Source organism: Crocodylus siamensis, chromosome 12 (assembly GCF_052110815.1).
Source record: "Crocodylus siamensis isolate JL-2025a chromosome 12, ASM5211081v1, whole genome shotgun sequence".
NCBI classification, from domain to species: domain Eukaryota; kingdom Metazoa; phylum Chordata; order Crocodylia; family Crocodylidae; genus Crocodylus; species Crocodylus siamensis.
The window spans coordinates 40,701,173-40,722,762 of record NC_143406.1 but is presented as its reverse complement, the minus strand read 5'-3'; the positions used below and the strand labels follow the sequence as shown (position 1 = coordinate 40,722,762).

Below are 21,590 nucleotides of genomic sequence, written 5' to 3'. Positions count from 1 at the left end.
GAGAAGTACCAAACGGGGCAGCTCGTCCCTTCCAAATGTGGGCTGCGGGCAGCTTGTGTGGAGCAGATGGTCCGTTTTCCAGCACTTCAGGTGCTTCCTGAGCCTCTTCCCTCCCCAGACTAAACAAGTTGCTTCTTCATTCTTTAGACATCCCTCTCTAGTGAGGATCTTAACTCCGTCCTTAGCAGCCCTTCATATTGAAGCATGTTACCTAAGCCAACACAGACCCTTTCCCACCCAAAGCAATAAACCCTGTTAGGCCACAGTCATCTTCAGCCAAGACATTTTGGACCCGTGGCGAGACGCCATCAGGAACCTTTCAAGCAGCAGCAGCAGGTACACTGTAAGCCACCAAAACTCTTTCTTTTCCTCCTCACAAAAAACCTTCTTACAAACTATTTCCTGGTTAGACAATTCCCACTGAAACTCCATGACACTTTTCCTCCTTGCTCACATCTTTTTCACATATCTCACCATGAAATAAAATTGCCCAAAAGTATTCCCCCTTGTTCAGAGCAAACCAAATCCCATGAAGCCAAAGCCTTGAAAGAACAGAAGGGACAAGTAATCTTCATATCTGGCAATAAACACTCATGCCCTCTACAAAAACTTTCAAGTCCAGAGCCCCAAAACAATACTCTCTAATTTAACCTGGCAGGCAGACAGAAAAAGCTTAACCACCACCCTATCTGCTTTTAGCTTCATTTCAACAACTCCAGATACGTAAGTTATTAGGCCTCGGCACTACAGAGGCCACTGTTAAGGTTGTGTGTTAACAGTACAGATCCACTCCCCGTTTTCAATAAGGGTAACAAGCAGATCACCAAGAACTCAGGATTGTTGCGAAGCTCCACCTCCCAGATGTGGTACACTGTGCGGAGAAGAGAGGGACACAGAGAACGTGATAACTGTAGCCTCACCTCCCACACGCGTCTGTCCCCGCATTCGATCATACAGAGCCAGCTATCTGAACTGGAAGGCAGAGCCTTGGCTGGTGGAAGGCATGACGACACAACACTTCCCATGGCCTGCTTGACATCTGACTGACTACTTGTCAGTCTGTACTTGTAGCAATCATCAAAACTACTTTAACAGAGAACTCTCAATCCCTGGATGTAGGAGACAAGTCAGAGAAGAAAGCTGCACAACTGTTGGTCACGTTAAGGGAAGGAGCGCCTTAAACGGAAGACCTCCAAGCATGAGACTGTCAAAAACCAACAGTGCTGCCAATCCCAGTATAAAGTATTTATTTAATACTCAACAATTAACACAAAGTCTTCCTTTAAATTCTTATCTTTTTTTTTTTTTTTTTTACAGTAAATAAAAATGTATTATTCCCCCCATGCATGATCAATGTGTATTAATCTAAGCCTTTTATTTTAAATGTGAAAAAATAAAGTGTTTCCCCCATTTCATCTTTTAATCATTCTGCTAACATCTGGTGCACTGCATTAAAAGGAGACAAGATGTAGAATTATGCCTACCGCATGGTTTGCAGTTATTTTAGGTATTTTTTATTTTTATTCTTTTTTATACAGAAAGTGTTAAATGAATCAATCACCCAATAAAAATAAATATTGTATCATAAAGAACCAAGAGTTTTCCAGTATCCCTTTTCTTTAAATAGAGTTGTGTTTCAAATGCGTGTGCTACTTGTAGTAAAAATGCCGTGGGTTTTACTTGATTACAAAACCCCAGTCACCTTTCCACACTATCACAAACCTAAACTTAAAAAGACTCCATTCCAAAGAATAAAGCCATGTGCTAGAGGAGGTATTTTAGCTGCTGAGTGTATATGTATAAAATTACATGGCTAGGAGATTTTGACCCAATTAGTAGCCAATTGCCTACATTCAAATGATCCATTTTATTCAAACTACCTTTGATTAAATCAGGTACTTATGAGGAAATGTGGGCATAAGCTGCAGGCTGATTTTAAATATTAAGAATTGTTCTTGATTGCACAAATTTTATGATTTGCTGCAACAGGAATTAATTTCAATGAGGACTTGTCTCTTGGTACCAAGATTTCTTAGATGTGCATCTTTAATTCTACTTTTTTGGCTCGTCTTGAAGTATTTTGGCACTGGGCTCTTAGATAAGCTATTCAGCCATTAACCCTGCCTTTCAAGACACTCCTTTGCGACGTCAAAGATTAAGCACTTTTCAGAATCATCTGAAAGAAAATTAGTTAAAAAATGTAGAGTAGCAAATCAATGTTTATGCTTTATTCATTGTGGAAAAGGGAATACTGCACTTGAAACCACAGAAGACCATATGTCAATATCGAGCTCACTAGCCAACATATTGGAAATCTGTTAACAATAACTCCAATCAGTTCTTTTGGCTACTTTTTTTTTTTTCTTTTTACATAAATAATATAGACCAAACATTATAAACATTTTAGCAACTTTCTTTAACAGAACTAAGGAGCCCTTTTAGTTGCTGAGAAACAATGGCCGGACTCAAATTCTGAAACTGTCTTTCGAGTTATCAAATTGTCAGATTCATGCAGCTCCCACTGAAGAAGAAAAAAACAAAAAACAAAAAAAACAAAAAAAACCCAACCAAACCAAAAAAAAAAAAAATCAATCAAGTTCAATAGGACTGCTGTCTTCTTGACCATCTTCTGCTTCATCATCTTCTCCAGTTCCCATCAGACTGTTTAAAAGATTTCCTATAATTAAATACGGAATAGTTAAAAGATGCTTGAAATGCTAAGCTCTAATTTTAGAACATTGGTAGAATTATTTTATTTTCAAGTTTCTGTCACTGCAATGGAGTAGCTGATTGAAGAGAGAAAGAGGGAAAGCATTCCTCAAAACCAATGGCTTCACAGCAAGGCATCATCTATTTTATTATGCTCCTTTAATTTAAGTATTTAGCAATAAGAATAAATGATTGTCTTAGAAACAACCAACCAACCCACCCAACCTTTCTTGAAAGTACATGAAAAATCATTTAACCATTTATGCCAGAAATTAAGAGGTTACATAAGATCTCAGTATCCATTCCAAAAACTATTTATTAGGGCGTGAAATTTCGCTGGCTGTTTTAATTTGATACCGTTTTGACTCATTTCGAGCTTGAAACAGTAAAATCGAATTGAAACGAAGGGCTTTGAAATAGGCTCAAAACAAAATGAGGCTATTTGAAATGCTTCAAGAGTTTTGAAATGTTTCTAGTTTTGAAGCAGCCAGCAGCTATGTGGTGGGAGACAGGGGAGTACCAGCGGTGCGCTCCCAGCAGCTCTGCAGCCGCATGCAGCTCAGCCGGGCACGAAGCCCTGGCTCTTCCTGCCTCCCGCAGGAAGCTAATCACAGTGCAGGGGAAGGGAACTAAGCCGGGCTCAGTTTCCCTCCCCAGGGCTGCGAATGGGCTGGGGAAAGGAATTCAGCCCAGCCTGAGCCCAGCTGGGCTGAGTTCCCCAACCCGATCATAGGGCTGGGGAGGGGAAGTGAACGATCGGGCTCAGTTCCCTTCCCCAGCTCCCCAGTCCCAGGCGGCAGCACCCGGCTTCCCTCCTTCTTCTGGCAGGCAGATCACGGACCCGCAGCCCTGGGAGGACTAGCACAGTCACTGCAGCCCTCCCGGGGTTGAAGGCCCCCATCTGCCTGCCAGATGAGAGAGGCTGTTTCAAGCTTCCCCATTATAGCGAATGAGCGAAGTGCTGAAACAGCGTCACCGGTTTGACGAAGCTAAACGGAACAGCGGTTCTGAATCGAAATGAAATTCGTAATGAAACGCTGTTCTGTTGAAACCTTGAAAGTTGAGTCGAAACAGAACTGTGCCATTTCACACAGCCCTACGACTTATCCGGATGGAAAGAAGAATATTTAATATAAGGAGCTACAATGGTCTAGAAAACCAGAGTAAAGTAGCCTTAAGTGACATTCACCTCCATAAAAAGACAGAGTATTTGAGTCTGTTTAAAAAGGGCACCCCAAGTTAAGGTAACTTCAGTGCTTAGCTTATTTACATAAATTTGCAAACAAGTACTTTACAAACTGGGATCCTTCCTGAATATGAAAACTTAGGGAAATCTATTTTATGAGGAACTGAACAACTGCAATTCTAGGGTCTCCAGTGGAATTTGTGGACAATTACTACTTTGAGTGATTAGGACCTAAAGAAAGATCTGAGGCATTAGAAGCTCAAGACATAAAACTAAGTGACTGCTGCCATGGTTTGCAGACCTCAGCTTTTACTGAATCAGCCTCCATTATCCCTGGAAGAATAATTTAAGGCACTGAAGGACAACAGACATATTATATTGTATCATCTGCTTTGACTACAGCAGAGGAGTGAGTTTTGGAAAACATTACAAATGAAAGAAAACTAGTTTTCAGCAGCGTTCACATGCCTTCATCTTGCTTAAACCGAATAGCAAATTTCAAAATGCTGAACAACTATTACTGGATCAAGTTCAAGAATGAAGTTTAGGCACCAGTTAAAGGAACTCTAGAGACATCTGTGAACTGCAGTGAATCAAAAAAGCTTCCTGAGGAACAGCTTAGTTCTTCTGAGAAAAGCACTGCAGTCAATGGTTTTGTAAATAATTAGGCTCAACTTGTTCCTTCTAATACATTTATAATCAAGATTAAATTAGATGTGTTTTTTTCTTCTTCCAATAAAGGTTTTTTACAAAAAACCCCGATGTTGTTTCTTCAGAAATATTAAAGTTATTTCTGTAGCATAGCTGTTACACTTCTCTTCCAAGAACCTAGCCAAAAAATTTTAGTATGAACATATCTTTTAAGAAATAAGTAATCCCGCTGAAGTCAATGGGAATACAAACACGCTCAAAATTAAGCATGGGCAAATCTTAGTGGGACCGAGGGAGCTGCTTTGCTATTTAATTTCAAATTTAAAAAATATGTATGTTTCTAGGGATATACAGGTATGCCTTCCATTTTTAGCATAAAATCACGACACTACAAGCTATATAACAATGCACTTGCATGCATAACTGATTACTGCATATTTGATAATGGTAATTATTGTTTAGATTACCCTGTTCATTTCAAAGAAGCCACGCCTATTAAATTTAATAGATTAGGACATGTAAAAGAGGTTGATATACTTAAGTAACAGATTCTGTAAACAACTATTCTTTCAAACAAGACTATACATTTCATTGTTACAAATTACCTAGTAATCCTCCATAGGATGATGTTTGCTTGGGAGGAACTCCAAAGAAAAGCTGTCCTATTCTATCTAGATACTGCAATGACACACAAACATAGATAACATTAGCTACTGGGACATGTATAAATTATTACAGCAAGGGAAGAAAAGAAATCAAAGCCCAGAATTTCCTAGCAATGTATTTCGAGAATTTCTTTCTCCGATTTATACTTAAAACATTAATTTTTTTAAATAAATCTACCAAAGACAAGTAAAATACTGTGCTATATATTAATGAATAATCACGTCAGGGTAAATAAACTGTGTGACTAAAAAGAACATTCCATTAGTGTTTGCTGGTAACTATTATATTTGAAGAAACTGAAAGAAGTCATTCGTGTTGTACTTTACTGGGCTTCCCAGTTAAATACGGATGTGCTGCTGAGGCAGCTTATCTAAGCAAGTCTACTTGGCAGTGCTAAATCCCGTTCAGAACTACCGATAACTCACCTCATTATACATGGGATCTCTTTTCAGTGAGGGTTGATACTGTTCACACAATACTGTAAATACTGTTAGTTTTCCTCTAGGAAGGAAACAACACAATATGTAATCTTGGCAAAATGTAAACGTGAATTAAAACTAGAAGTAACGCACTATATCATACCCATCAACAGCTAGTAACAGAAACCAGATGAAATTTAGTAATGGCTGTACAAATGGTGGCCCCTTTTCTATCGAAGGATGTTTCTGTGTATATGTTGTAAAAACCACTGATGCACTGGTCTTATTCTTTAAGCAGAGAAATCTGAAAAGGAAAGCAGAATAGTAGAAGTTGAAATGATATTTATCAGTGCCGGAAAACCTGATTTTAAGCCAAGAACATAAGGTTAAAATGTCTGCTGACCTACGTTGAATTTACATAAGCAAGCTGAATTATGATCAACTGATTAATTAATAGTCAAGGCTCTATTAGCTGACAACGTACAGCTCTGGCGATCACGTAAAATAATCAGCCAGGGAGAAAATTGTTAAACTACTTCAAAGAACAACCAGAACATGTAGATGTTAACATCAGTTACGCTGATCTCTGCTCAGGAGGGAGAAAAAAGCAGCGATCAATCCATCTAAAGCAGGATATACAACAATTCTCACCCAACCTTATTCACCTTTTACCACAGTGCATGAAAACTGATTACAGTGGATGCCGCTTTTAATGCATAATTGAAAATAATTGCATATCACCAAAAATTCACTTTACTGGAGTAAAAATGCAATCTAAGTGATATTCCATCTTCTCAAATATCCATAATATCCATCATCATTAGGTTCTCTTACCCCAGAATGATCAAACAATTTCCTTCAAATACTGCCAGCACCTCAGAGTGCTGCAATATTGGAAGATCCAATAAATTCTGTATATTTTGTGTCTGAATGACTGCAACTCTTGTGCTTAGTAAATGCAGTCAAATTTCCAGCAAGATGCACTAACTTACTGGGAACCTTTTGCTTAGGAAGCAAAGCTTGTTTGCAAGGGTTGAGTTGGCTGTCATGAGAGATCTCATTTTCAATTGTGTGCTGACTTCCAAAACTGGACTCTTAGATGTAATAGGTTTTTAAATTCACTGCGTACTGTTGACCAGGTGCCGCAACACTGATTTTTCACATGATCATAGCTTGAAGTAAATCCACATATGTTGCAAGATTTAATCTGGTTAAAGATCTAGGCCAGTAAAAGATTTAGTTGCATTTCTGTATAAATACTGCATGACATAATGCACCTTATGAAACTTTTCCAGCACACGCAATTGCTCTGAAAGCTGGAACTCCCCTGCATGTAGCAGAACCTCATAAAGGAACTGCTTCGGTTTGATGCTAGTTGAATGACACGTAACAGAAAGACGATGTCCAAGAAATGCTTCAGTACAGCAAAAGCTGCTTTGTCAACTGCACAGCCCACTCAAAATGTGATTAAGACTAAAACAGTGGGCCATTTTTATACTGACTCAGATAAAGTCAAGCATCTGAAAGTGTATTAGGCTGAACAGAGTTAAAATGGATGCTGTGCATTTGACATATAACAACTTATAAATCTATGTAATAAATTGTACTAAAGCATCATAAAGGAACAAGCAGGTCCCTTAATGGAAGCACCTGATCACTGACTACCTCTGGACCACCTCTGACCACATGCAACAGCACAAAAGGGATCATTCTTCTACTGGGAGCCTGAGGCAGAGCCTTTGTATTTGCATGTAGGCCAGTACAAATAAGCCCCAATCCTGGCCTGGACCTTTAGGCAGCATTAAACACACGTAAATACATTTCAGTGTCGTGTTTGTGGGAACAGAGACAAAGAAAATAAACACAATACACTGCTGTCTTTAATGTTACAAAGGAAGCTTCTTAGCAACTGGAGGAAAACCTTTATTTTGGTGATGAGGATGCTGCTTCTTGGATTCACATGGGTTGATTTAGTTTTCCTGTTTAGCACAAATTTACACCTTCCCCATTAGTCCTTTTAATCAACATATCTACTGTGTAAAGTTTTTCCATCTGATGAACTACAAAAAAGGGCTTAAAAACTCTATTCACAAATCTTTTGCAGGGAACATATTTAACCAACAGTTGCCCTAACTAGAGCCCTGCGGCCAATGCAATGCAGAATTCAAATCATATTATCAAGCATTTTGATAACAAACGTTGTGGAATACCTACTGCAAGACTGCCTGAGCTACAAACATGTCCACCTCACTGCGATATCCCCGGGATGAGGAATATTCTACTAGCATATTAGCACAACCTTCGCCATCTGAGGAGTGCAAGAAGTGATACCGGGATTCACAATAGTTTTGCTCTACAAAAGAAAAGAAAACAGCTAAGAAATTAGTGTTACATTTCACCCCAAAACATTGGCTAGGTTTATGCCTTTTCCAAAGAGATGTGCCATTCAAGGCCTGTATAAACACACAGGATTTCTATCCAGCACAAACATGGAGATGGTCTAATGAGGATGGTCACTTTGCTACTAACACTAAACAATTTACTTGGGAGGCAAGGCAATAAACTACTATCTGAAATATATTTTAAATCAGTGATATCACTGAATACAGTTTTCTACAGGTCTTGTTTCTCAAAAACACTCAATTACCATCTTGATTATTGTTATTAGCATTTAACGCATTACAGTCAAAGGGAAGGAAAAGTTCTTCCTGAAACATACATGCTATAAACTTAAATGCCATAGTTTCCCTGAAGTGTGGGGAGAGATGGTTTATCTGAATTTTGGTCTGACATACCCCCACACTCAGACATGGATTATTTCTATACTGGAGAACAGAAAGGGGAAATAGAAGGAGTTATGCCAATTTAAAAACAAAAAAGGATTGGAAAATGTTTGCTTGAACTTTGATGTAAAACACTTCTCAAGACAACAGTGGTGATAAGTCAGAAGGCATAAAAATCAGAGCCTGCTTAGAACCAGGCAGTCCTAGGTTAAAAACCTGCAAATCAGGGGATGACCAACAACAAAAACGTACACGTTTTAATTTGTAGATGCAAACTATGTCCCTGGCCCAGATAGAGGATGTTCACTTTCAAGAACTACTTCCTTTCCCAATTGCCTTCTGGGGCCTCAAGGAAAAAAAAAAAAAAAAAAGCTTATGTTTTCAGAGAAGCTCTCACTCTGTGGTTGCCAGCACCCTTTAAAAAGCCACCCAATTAGTCATAAAATGACTGAGACAAAATGTGAAAGAGCACCAGTAAACATTACTATGAGACCAACATCATTCCACAGCTGTGGAAGAGCCTGACTTCCTCCTCTTTTTTTTTTTTTTTTTTTAAAGCACCTAACAAACCCAGGTTGGTTGATAAGAAACCCACAAAAAAGGAAAATTCTGTTAATTCACGTATAATGCAATCTAAAATTGAAACTGCACTCGTTAACAATGATTGAAATAACACAACTCTGTCAGGTTTAACATCTGGTAGCTTTCAGATATTGTACATGTCAGTCAGTTTTTTACTTATTGCAGATCAGAAACCTGATGACTACTGGGAAGTGCTGCTAATGATGATTAAAAAAAAAAAAAAAGCAGCAGACTCTGAAATACTTTCTAATCCAAGTCATTTTAATCTCTGTTAAAACTAACCCAGGCTTTGAAGAGGATTCAAGGGAAGCCCTCACTTTGCGCTCTTCTCTTAAGAGAGGTTCGTCAAATAACATTTTAACTTACACAGTGATAAGAACACAGAATCAACTCAGGAAGACCAGAAATGAAATGACTGTGCCTGTAGCTTGTTCCTACCTTTCCACAATGTGATGGCTAGTAACTGATGTAATTTTGGGTGACCGAGTTTTCCTGACCCACCGCTGGACCATTTCAGTGCTCTGGATACAAAAGCCACTCTTTCAGGGGAATTTGGATCCATCAAACTAAACAATTTAGCCAAGTTTTCTAGAAGTGATACAAACAATTAACATCAGAGATGACAAACAGTTAACATCAGAAATATGACAAACGTTCGGCTCTTACTGTATCTTAAAAAGCAACTGTTAGTAATTCTTTGTATAAAGACATATTAAATGACAGTCAGTCTTCTCCAGGTAGTAACTCTGAACATTATATGCTTCCATATGTAACTCAGTAACATCCAATTGACCTCTCCGCTGCAGTGCCAGAAGCCACACCCTGCCTAGTAAGCAGCAGGCAGTACATTGAAAAAAAAAAAAAGCCTTCTGTGCGCCATGGCTTAGGTTAGATGTCCTGGAGCTGTCAGGGAGTTCCCGTGGAAGAGAGGCTTCAGTTAGGAGTCACACCAGTCATAGAAAGCTGTTGGGGCTGGGAGCCTGTAATTAGGAACAGGCCTGTCAGAGGAATATGGGGGGGGATAAAACATCAGACTGGATCTACGGATCTAAGTGCATTCTCTGTCCCATTCTCCATCCTGTCTGCAGGCCCCAAAGAACAGCAGTTTCCATGGGCTGTAAAAAGGACTCTTCATGTGATTTCCAGCTGGGCAGCTCACAAGAAGGGCTGTACGAACTGCACGCTTACCGAATCCGACAGTCCGACAAGCAAAGTTTCTTTGACAAAATGGACGACCCCTGGGCAATGTGCACATCACCACACTGACTGGATGAGAAGCCGCTGTCCATCAAAGCGGCAGAGAGGTCAATTGCTGTGCAGGTAACACATGTTTCTCCTGTGTCGGAAAAGGACAACACCAAAAATCATGCTCCACCTACAAAACAGTGAGGTTTGCTCAAAGTATGCCTGGATGCTCATTATTTTCCACCAAAGACGTCTGTGGGACACTTCTGGAATTAAATTAATTCTTTGGCAGGACAGGAGACCACAACACACGGCACAATGGAAAGGGCTGAAGTCTTAGGAGACTTACGTTACAGATGCAGCTAAGTATTTTTCAGGAGTGGAAATACATATTAAACAATTTCAAACTAACCCAAGTAAAAGTCTCACCTAGTAGTTCATCTGTTACTTTTGTGTCTGATTTTTCCAGGGACTCTAAAACCAGCATGGACAGATCAGCAGCACTGTTTTGCTACAAAACAGAGACAATGAAAAGTTTGTCATTAGAAAAATATATTAGAAAAATGCATTTTCTTTTTTTGTTTAACTGATTTTGCGAAAAGCAAACTAATAATTTTGGATGATTATAGCTCAGGCACAGGGAGAGTGTGCGGACTGATGAACCAATTACATTTAGTTAAAAGAAAAGGGAGCACTTCTCACAAGTCAGCTGTATCTATTTTGTCTCTCTGTAAGTGAGAAGTGAACTAGGGCAGTTTACCTCTGAATGAAGCAACTGCTAAATTACTGCAGTTTACCTGTCACTTGCTCTGGGACAGAGTGGACACATGAAACTACTCCTGTGAAACAGCAGATGTGCAGTAAATCATTCCTTCCTCCATCCCTTTAAGTTGGTGTAATTTGTTCATGTGTCCACACCCTCAGTCACAGGAATGTAATAATGTGTGCCAAATTGAAGTCCTCCATGAAAGCAAAACAGAATTGGGTTATATTGCTAATGCAGTGTGGAGATATATGAACATCACAAAATCTCCAGGATGAGGTTTAATTTGACACAGCTCATGTTTTCAGAGAAAAGACTGAGATTGAGGTACAATGGTAAAGCTTGCACAATAACTTCCCAAAATAAGACTACTTATCAGCCCCAAACTTTTGGCACTAATAGCTCACTGCTCAGCTCCCAAAACTGTTTGGATAAAACAAACAAACACAAAAAAACCCCCAGGTCTTACTTGGCTATGACTGAAGAACAACAATGCCCCTGAATACATTAGTTCCCTTGCTTCTGCATGTTTTCCTTGCGACATATACCTGCAAACAAGACCAAAGCAAAACATTCCTTAATATTCCATAAAAGGTTCAAATATGCCCAATATTATTTGGATTTAAAGTGACCTAATATAACATCAAACACAAGGCAGCAAGATTTCAAGCAGGTTAGTAACACAAATAAAACTGCAGTATAGCAAGGTGGTTACGCTGCAAGTATGCAGTGTTTGAATAGATTGTAACAGAAGCAGTCTGAAAGGTTTCATTTTGGGCTGAGATAATGGCACAACCCCCAAAAGCCTGTCATGCTGCACTAGGCAAGTAGTTTAATTATAGTATTGATACAAATCGCTAACAAATTCTATGACACCAGTTAAAAACTGGAAGCACTGGGTACATTTTTGCACAATCTGCACCTAGGATAAAAACAATAGAGCACTATGACGTGGATGAAGCCTAGCAGGCTTCCAGGTCCCTGCCTGGGGGGAGCAGCCCACCCGGGGCTTGTCTGAGGCCTCCACCCAGACAGAGCCCATAGGGTTGCCCAGCAAGGTCGGGGAGGTGGGGCAGGGATTGGGAACCCCCACACCTGTCCTACAGGTGCCCATGTCCTGCAGGTGCCCACCTTAGGGCCCTGGAGGTGCAGGTGAGGGAGCTCCAGGAGGAGGTCAGCAGGCTGAGGGGAATCAGGGAGGTGGAGGAAGAAACTGACAGCTATCTCCTTTCCTTGCAGGGCCACACACCCAAAGAAGAAGCACCTCGGGAAGTGCCCTCCACTGCAGAGTGGCAGACGGTCACCTCTAGAACCAGGGCTGCTCGTAACACAGCAGTACCAGTTCCTCCAGTCCGGCTGGAGAACAAGTACGAGGTCCCGGCAACACTGAAAAAGGAGGGAGAGGAGGCAACTCCACGCTCTCCATGCTCCGAACAGGCTGAAGGAGCTAAGCAGTCCCGGAGGAGAAAGTGTCGAGTGATCATAGGCGACTCCATCCTGAGAGGCACAGAGGGCCCCATCTGTTGCCAGGACCCCTCGACATGAGAGGTCTACTGCCTACCCGGAGCAAAGATTCATGACGGGGACGGTCCAGGCCGTGACCCAGCCCACCAATTACTACCCCATGGTCCTAATCCATGCAGCCACAAATGATGCGGCCAGGAGAAGCCCTGATCACCTGATGGCGGACTACCACGCTCTGGGGGGTGTGCTGAAGGAGAGAGGTGCACAGGTGGTTTTCTTTTCTGTTCTACCAGTGAGCAGACGTGGAAGACGGCATGAGACATGCATCGCAGAGACCAACTGGCGGCTTCGGGAATGGTGTCTTGAAGCGGACTTTGGTAATTGTGTGTTCACTTCTAGGTTGGCAGATCTCCTTCGGCAGGCTTGAAACTAGGCTCGTTGGGGGAAGGGGAAGACAAGGGAGGAGGAAGCCTTGGACTGCTAAACCAAGCAGCACTCACAAGTACAGCCCAGCCTAGCCTGACGAGCGGAACATATACACAGGTAAGCAACAGGGGCCAGGGCAATGCTGAGATTAGGGAGCCAGTGCACACATCCACAGGAGGCCACAAATGCTCACAGTATGGGAAACAAGCAGGAGGAACTTACCCTCCTGCTAGCCGACACCAACCCAGGCAACGTGGTGGGACCCAATGCATGACTGGGTGGTGAATGTCAAGGGCTACAGGCTGTACAGGAGGGACAGGGCAGGGAGGAAAGGTGGGCATGTGGCACTCTACATTAAGGAGGAATACACATCCTCACCAGGTAGCACAGGGTCAGAGGAGGGGCACATGGAAGTGCTCTGGGTTAGAGTACAAGGCAGTCGAGGGGAAAGAGACTTAACGGTGGGGGTCGACTACAGACCTCCCGACCAAGGGGAAGAGCTAGACCAGGAATTCTTAAGTCAGCTCACAGAGGTAGTAAGGTCAAAGGACGTGGTCATCATGGGTGACCTGAACTTTCCAGACATCTGCTGGGAAGAGCAGTCAGCCAGGTCTGACCGCTCACGCGGGTTCCTAGCCAGAATGCAGGACCTCCATCTAACCCAGCAGGTGCACAGCCCCACCAGGGGAGACGCCTTGTTGGACCTGGCGCTGGCCGCGGGTGAGGACCTGGTGACAGGGCTGTGGGTGCTTGACCACCTGGGCGACAGTGCTGGGATTCACCATCCAGCACAAGGTGGCAAAGGCCTACAGCAAGGCAGCAGCCCCAGATTTCAGGAGGGCGGACTTCACTGAGCTAAGGAGAATAGTCAGAGAAGCACCAAGGTCCCGGAGGGGAGGGGAGCCAGGTGTCCAAGAAGAGTGGTCGCTCCTTAAAGAAACAATCCTCCAAGCCCAAAGGGAGATAATCCCAACACGGATCAAAGGGAACAGGAGGGCACAAAATCACCCATAGGTCACCAAAAGCATCCGGGAATGTCTCCTAGCTAAAAGGGAGGCGCACACCCAATAGCAGGAAGGGGACATCACCGGGGGGATTATACTGCGGTTGCTCGGAGATGCAGGGGGCAGTCAGGAAGGCCAAGGTGGAGATCGGACTGGGACGAGCTTCCCAGATCAAGGACAACAAGAATTCCTTTATTAAATACATAGGGGACAAAAAGAAGGTACCCGGTAATGTGGGGCCCCTGCAAGACACGCTAGGAAACCTGGTCATCACACCAGATGACAAAGATAACCTATTTAACGACTTCTTTGCCTCCATTTTCCTGAGCAGGGACCAGATCAGCCCCCCCCACCGGGCCCCAGGGGAGGTGCACCTAGGCCAAGGCTCAGGAAGGACCTAGTCAGGGAACTTCTGGAGGGATTGGATGTATTTAAATCAGCTGGTCTGGACGATGTCCACCCCCGAGTGCTGAGGGAATTGGCTGAGGTCATTGCGGGACCCCTGGCATGGCTGTACAAGTACTCGTGATGCTCTGGTGAGGTGCCAGGGGGCTGGAAGAGGGCCAGTGTGGTTCCTATCTTCAAAAAAGGGAGGAAGGAGGACCCGGGAAACTATAGGCCAGTCAGTCTTACCTCGATCCTGGGCAAGCTTTTTGAGAGAATTATCCTGGCACATGTCCATGAGGGGCCGGCGGGGGAGATTATGCTTAGGGGCAACCAACACAGGTTCATTCGAGGCAGGTCCTATCAGCCCAACCTAGTGACCTTCTATGACCCGGTCACCAAATCCTTAGACGCAGGGGTAGCAGTGGACATCGTCTTTCTGGACTTTCAGAAGGCATTTGACACCGTCTCTCACCCTGTTCTCGTTAAGAAACTGGGGGACTGTGGTCTTGACACCCACAGAGTCAAATGGGTTGCCAACTGGCTGGAGGGCCGCACCCAGAGCGTGGTGGTGGACGGGTCATTTTTGACCTGGAGGGATGTGGGCAGTGGGGTCTCCCAGGGCTCAGTCCTCAGGCCCGCACTGTTCAACATCTTCATCAGTGACTTGGACGAGGGGGTAAAAAGCACCCTGTTCAAATTTGCAGATGACACTAAGATGTGGGGGGATGTGGGCACGCTAGAAGGGAGGAACAGGCTGCAATCGGACCTAGACAGGTTACAGGGGTGAGCGGATGAGAATAGGATGGGATTCAACACTGACAAGTGCAAGGTGCTGCACCTGGGGAGGAACAACCGGCACCATACCTACAGGTTGGGGAACTTCCTTCTCATCAGTGCAGAGGCAGAAAAGGATCTTGAAGTCATCATTGATGCCAAGATGATATGGGCCGACAGTGTGGGGATGCAGTCAAGAAGGCCAACCGCACCTTGTCATGCATCCACAGATGCATCTCAAGCAGGTCCAGGAAGGTGACACTCCCCCTCTATGCCGCACTGGTCAGGCCACAGCTGGAGCATTGCGCCCAGTTCTGGGTGCCGCACTTCAGGAGGGATGTGGACAACATGGAGAGGGTCCAGAGGAGGCCACTCGCATGGGGGCAGCAGGGCAGGCCCTACGAGGAGAGGCTACAGGACCTGAACCTGTTCAGCCTCCACAAGGGAAGGCTGAGGGGGGATCTAGTGGCCTGTTACAAACTAGTCCAAGGGAACCAGCAGGCATCTGTTTCCCCGAGCACTACCAGGAGTGACTAGAAATAGCGGACGTAAGCTGGCAGAGGGTAGATTCAGACTAGACATGAGGAGGCGCTACTTCACTGTCAGGCCGGCTAGGATCTGGAACCAACTTCCAAGGGAAGTGGTGCTGGCTCCTACCCTGGGGGTCTTTAAGACGAGGCTTGACAATCACCTTGCTGGGGTCATTTGATCCCAGTACTCTTTCCTACCATGGCAGGGGGTCGGACTTGATGATCTGCTCAGGTCCCTTCCGACCCTAATAACTATGAAACTAGAATAAGCACTCCTGTCACTGACATCTCTGCTCCATTCTCTTCCAAATCTCCACGACTACTACACTGGGCTGCTGGACAAAAGGACATGCACACTGCAACAGTCCTCTGCAGAGCCAAATTCGTTTGTTTTTATTGGCATCTACCAAACTGACAGCAACTAGGGAGAGCCACCATGTAACATTTCAAAGAATCTCAGCTGTCATTTATTCTCCACTGCACTGGCAGCAAGTCCAGTTTCACAATGCCTCACATTTCACAACACACTTGCCCAACAATCCTGTTACTGGTACTCATGTTAAAAATGAACCCCAGAACTCAGGAAGGGACAACAACCCTTTTGTTCCAGAGTCACGGGTATCATAGCATCACTCTCACTGGCCAGAGGTTTTGGCAACATGCAGGGCACATTAGAAATCAATGGGTTCAGAGAGGCCTAAGCTTTTGTGGGCAACAACCTACAAAACCTGTGACCACCTGACAAAATAGGTTGTTGCCTACAAAAGCCTGTGGTTCTCCAAACCCATTGGTCTCCAAGGTGCCATCCTACTCTGCCTTCCTGATTGTAGCCAAACACAGATAACCTCCCTCTCTGCTAAAGTCTTTGAGTAACCTCAATCTGAGATTTAAAGTGTTTTAACCAAATCTGTTTGAGATTCAAAACCTGGGAAAAATCAGGAAATATTTTTGGTGTCTTTTACAGTCCCTGCACTGTATTCTGCCTCATTTGAGTTTTGAGCACTGACAACTGGGTGATTCCTGTTCAAGACTGTTAGGAATATTACCTGAGAGATGTTAACAAGTGCTCAGCAGAACCGCTGAAACAAAAATACTTCCTCTAAATTTATATCCCTAGATTTCAACACCTCAGAGATCTTTCAACTAGACTTTGATTACCACAGATCAGAAGTCCTATCTTCTGAAACAATACCAAGTCTTGTAATCCCAAATAAGATTGAGGCCAAAGAGAGGATATAAGACGTATATATTTCTGCCTGCAGAATTGGAGTGTAACATGTACTCCAGTGATTTTGTTTTTGCTCATCACATACATGTTTTCTGCTTTATATATGAAATTATCTTGGTCTTTGGCAAAAATCTCCTGTCTCTTGTTTTTTTTTTTCTTTTAAAGAAATGACCATCTCCATGCCTCCAAAATGACGGCACAGATGCAAACACATATAACACTTGAACCGCTCCAAAAAACTTTACTGATTGGGAAAAAGTTTACAACTTTCCCTGGACAGAAGCATCTGTGTACACTGCTAAGGGCTCTAAACAGAGCTGTCACCATTTAGGGATTTAACTGCTGCCTTTCAGGGGTCAGTGCCTAGTTTCCCCAGGATTTTCCCCTGGAGGAAGAGGAAGACTTGGACTAGCTGGACACTAAGAAAGAAGCTGCTATCATTGCCTGCAATTGCAATACTATGCTCCCTCTTCTTAAAACCACTGAGTTAAAAAAAGAGATTGATTCAGTTTAATAAGAATCACTGTTACACTTTATCAAAATTTATATGGCTGCCTGATGTTGCATAAGCGTGAGACGAAAACCTGGATCCCATCACAGGAAACAGACCTCACTCAAGGGAGTCCCAGACTCATTTGGGGAAGGAAGAAGGTGGGAGGGGGAAGGTACTGGGAGGGGCTATCTGACCCCCTGCTTGCAGTGCATGAGGTGCCTTAACAGTAAACACTTGTCAATTGCTAGGTGGGAAACAGTAACTAGGAAATGTGTGTATGGGGAAACAAGAGCCATTGCACAACAGGCACTTAATAGAATCGATGGTCTGTCAATGTCACACTAAACAGGAAGTGAATTAGTCCATTAACTGTTAAATGTCCCTCCCTCACTGTGCTACATTTGCAGTTATCCCTGGGACCCAGAGAAGGGAGGGGAAACTGAAAACACTTTCCAATGCAGGCAAAAGCCCCCAAGTTCTTGGAGGACCCCATGTGCACCCAACTCCCTAAGAACCACGAGCAGGGGCCACACAACATTCCCCAGCACCTGGCTACCCACCCCATACCCCAGGTCTCTAGCACAGAGGCTTCCTGCTTCTCCACCCCTGAGAACTGATTTCTGTACACAGATCTCTGGGCACTCCTGTTGCCTTGTGTGCGTTTGGGGGTAGGGCGTGAGGAGCAGTGCAGTCTGAAGTGACCAGACCCAGACATGGGATGGCATGGGAGACATGGGATGCCCGGTGTCTGCAAACAACACTGAACTGGCTCACTCAGGGCCAACTTGAGATAGTACTTGATTTCCCCAGCATGCTTTTGAAACTTCCCAGGAAGTTTAAACCATTCTGAAGTGGTGCACATGTCTACACTGTTAGGGTTTCATGTATATTTAGAACACTGTTACATCTGTCCACATCTTATGTCAACTTCACTGTAGAAAGAACAGGTTTATATAACAGATAGAGAGGTCTGAAGGTAATGAAAAAATTATAAATGAGTAATTCACAATAAAACAACTGCAATTTCTTCTACCTACTATACCAAGTTCCCTCTGACCAAATATGAATAAAATCTGCCGGAAAAAGGGGCATCTCTGTTGCCCCTCCACCCTCAGCACCACCATCCATTCAAAAGCAGCCGAGGACACCTTTTGTATTAATCATTCAGCAATACAAGGTTCTTTCCCTACCCTTAGATACCTACCACAGCCTCTGCATTATCTTCAAGGTCATAGTGTGTGGAATAGAGACCAGGACAAGGAATACATCTCTGGCCAGGTAGGCAAACAGCACTTACATATCTGTAGCTATTTTATTAAAACAACTTCTTGTTGGCCTATTTTAAACAACCACAAGCACATAAACCTAGGCAGTGAAGGTATTAAAGACTGCCAAACCTATTAATTCCCAATTAATTCTTCTGAAGGTAGCCTACTAAGAAAGCCATCATTTCAAATGAATACAGCACAACTATCCTTAAGCAGACAGCACTGATATACTACTACATTAGGGTTACAAATTCATTAACAAGTGAGCAGCTGCACTGTAAGTAAGGGGGATTCTCCACGAAAGTTTCTGCAGATACCAAAAAGCAGGCGATGCAAACAAATTTAGCCTTGAAAAATAGCTCACAAAGATAAAGTGTTCATTTTATGGGACAGTATATTGTCTCTCTAGATCATGACTGAAGTTACTGAAAGCCAACATGTCAAACAGCTAAACACCACAACTGGCATACTATATTGGTTGACACTATGGCCCGTCCCTTCACCTTTATATGTCTCCATTGTTTCAAGTTATAGAGAAATGCAAGCAGGGAAAATGTAGAACTGGACTGAAACATTTCTGTAACGAGCATGGCGATGGCTTACCCCTATTAAAGTGTTCACGAATCCTGCTAAGTCATAAGTCAATTTGATCATGACATCAACGCTGAACTTGGAAATCTGACTCAGAATTTCAAAGGTCCCAAACCTAGAGGTGTTTGAACCAATCAACCCTGACAACCCTAAACCCAAATCCACACTTCCTGGGGAACAACTGCCATATTGGATGAGACAGAAGTTGCACCTCATCCACTGGTCCATCTTCCAACAACGGCAGCACCAAGAAATTCAGAGGAAGGTGCAAGAACCTAATGCGGGATTATCTGGCTCCCCAGCTTTAAATGTCATCTATGCGTCCAAGACTCTATTAGATCATGAAGTTCAATCTCTCTTCCAAGAAGTGTCACAATAATCCTGAATAGCGTTACCTGCATAAATAGCCAATCCTTCATTAAATTGTGATATGCTCTTGCCATCAGTGACTTCCCAATGACCTCCACAGTCTAATTATACCTTCTTGTAAAAAACATGTTACATCTGTTATTTCAAAGGGGAAAATTCAAAATGTCAGAGGCCTCCTTTTTTTTTTTTGTCTACTGTGAAATGCCTGATCCATCTGAAATTCATTCAAGAAGAATAAACTAAGATGTAAGAAATGATCTTGTTTTTAAATCAGCATGAAAGGCAGGGGGAAGAAACAGCCTGTTACAAGGTGTGGAAGATAAAGAAGTTTACAGCTACAATCTTGTTCAAGCAAAGTGAAAAACAAACCTCCGCTGATGTGAACCATCCACAGAATAACTGGAGATGGATGAATGTTACTTGTAAACATCTGGGCCCCCTAGCTCAACTACATCATTCAGAGTAATAATAATCTCACATGCTTAACAATACTTCAAAATTACAACAGCCACGTACTCGGGCAAAAAAGCAGCACACTGTAGCATGGAAGAGGCCTGTTACCTTCCTCTTCAGTAAGCAAGCAGCCAAATGCAGAGACGTCTCGTACGTAATATCAGCACATCTTGCATCCATTTCAAACAAGTGATTTAAAAAAATGGATCATCCCAAGGGGCATTTTAAAAAGTCCTGAAATTCGCTTTGCTAACCCACCAACAGCACTTGACTCAGGGCGGGGGGGGGGGCGGGGAGGAGGAGGAGGAGGAGGCAGCTAAAACTACGTCTGCTGTGACACGAGAAGCTCTGCCAAGCTGCATGTTTGGAGAAAGGTCCTGACTGCGGCTCTGGTTGCAGGCAGCAGCTCTCTGCCTCCGTTGTGCCAGGCGAGGGCCAGTCCTGCCCCACTGCCCCAGCGTGCGGGGGCAAGGGAGTAGGCGCACAGGGCTTTGTGGGATGTGGGAGAGGCAGGAATGTGTGGGGGCAGATGCATGGGATTAGGTGCATGTGGGGGGCAGAGGCCTTGCTGTGATGTGGGGAGCAGGGGGACTAGGTGCAGGGGGCTAGGTGGTAAGTGGGGGCAGCGGGGGTCTGGGGTGTAGGTACAGAGGGCATGGTGGGATGTGGGGGGCAGAGGGGTGTGTGGGGGGTAGGTGTAGGAAGCTTGGTGGGATGCGGGGGGAAGAGGTATGTGTGGGGATCAGATGCAGTGGGACGTGTGCGGGGGCCGGGGGGGGGGGGCCAGGGCAGTCCACAGTTTCTCCCATATTTAACCCCGCTCGCCCCCCTTGCAGGTTGCAGGCGCGGCCCCAGCGAGAAGCGCTGCTCTCGTAAGGCCTGTATTTAAAAAAAAGCTGCACCCCCCACCACCCGGGATAGCAGCAGGCGCTATCCCGCCCCAGGCCCAAGCCCCTCATTCCCCCGCCCCCATGCAGGTCAAGCTATTCTTCGCGGCGACCACCTCCCCCCCGCCGCCCAATCGGAGGCCAGCACGCGGGAGAGACAGGGCGGGCAGCCAATGGTGCGGCGCGGGGCGGGGCGTGGCAGGGTAGCAAGCTCGATCGCGCTCGGAAGGCTCTGGAAGGGGGGGCGCACCTGAAGAAGAGGGTCCGGTACATCTGATGCGCCTCGTAGTATTCGCCGCGCTCCACGCTGGCGCGCAGCTTGCCCTCCACGCGCTGCACGCCGCCGCGGTTCCGCCCGCCGCCCTTCGACGGGTCCTGCTCCGCCGCCGCCGCCATCATCGCCGCCGCCATCGCTGCGGGGGGAGAGACGCGGCGCCGACACCCGCGGGCCCCTCGCTGCCCGGCTTCCGCCAGCCCCGCCCACCAGGACGGCGGCCCGCGAGGCTCAACGCCCGCCGCTGCGCGAGAACGGGCCGCCCCCACGTGACTGCCGAGTGGGGCAGGCTGGGCGGGAGAGGGGCGGGGCTCTCAGGGCCTGTGCCGCCAGAGCCTGTAGCCGCTTGCGGGGGGTGTGGGGCTGCCTGCAAATGGCGGGGGGGGGGGCGGTAATTGAGCTGCTTTTTAGCCCACAAGGGTCAGGCTTGGATGAGCAGAGCGCCTCCGCCCTGGCAGGCCCTGGGTCTGGCTGGAGCTCAGCTCACAGCAGTGGGAA

General features: G+C 44.8%; 1 protein-coding gene across 1 annotated transcript; it reads right to left on the bottom strand.

Annotated features, from left to right (window-relative positions):
- Positions 1 to 1,491: 1,491 nt before the first annotated feature.
- On the bottom strand, positions 1,492 to 21,365 carry GET4 (guided entry of tail-anchored proteins factor 4). Its single transcript, XM_090024043.1, has 9 exons — positions 21,069 to 21,365; positions 11,414 to 11,492; positions 10,611 to 10,692; positions 9,435 to 9,584; positions 7,846 to 7,984; positions 5,795 to 5,935; positions 5,638 to 5,713; positions 5,152 to 5,224; positions 1,492 to 2,677 (listed from the first exon to the last, which is right to left on the bottom strand). The coding sequence occupies exons 1-9, from the start codon at positions 21,227 to 21,229 to the stop codon at positions 2,589 to 2,591; spliced, it is 990 nt and encodes a 329-aa protein (XP_089880169.1). The 5' UTR covers positions 21,230 to 21,365; the 3' UTR covers positions 1,492 to 2,588.
- Between the last annotated feature and the right edge of the window lie 225 nt (positions 21,366 to 21,590).

What these genes read in the sequence shown, in the direction of transcription:
- GET4 (XM_090024043.1), bottom strand. Translation starts at nt 21,229, where the DNA reads ATGGCGGCGGCGATGATGGCGGCGGCGGCGGAGCAGGACCCGTCGAAG. An exon ending in AGCCATCACATTGTGGAAAG is followed by an intron (nt 7,985 to 9,434) that starts GTAGGAACAAGC and finishes TTTCTTTTGTAG; the next exon opens with AGCAAAACTATTGTGAATCC. An exon ending in ATCCTATGGAGGATTACTAG is followed by an intron (nt 2,678 to 5,151) that starts GTAATTTGTAAC and finishes ATTTAATTATAG; the next exon opens with GAAATCTTTTAAACAGTCTG.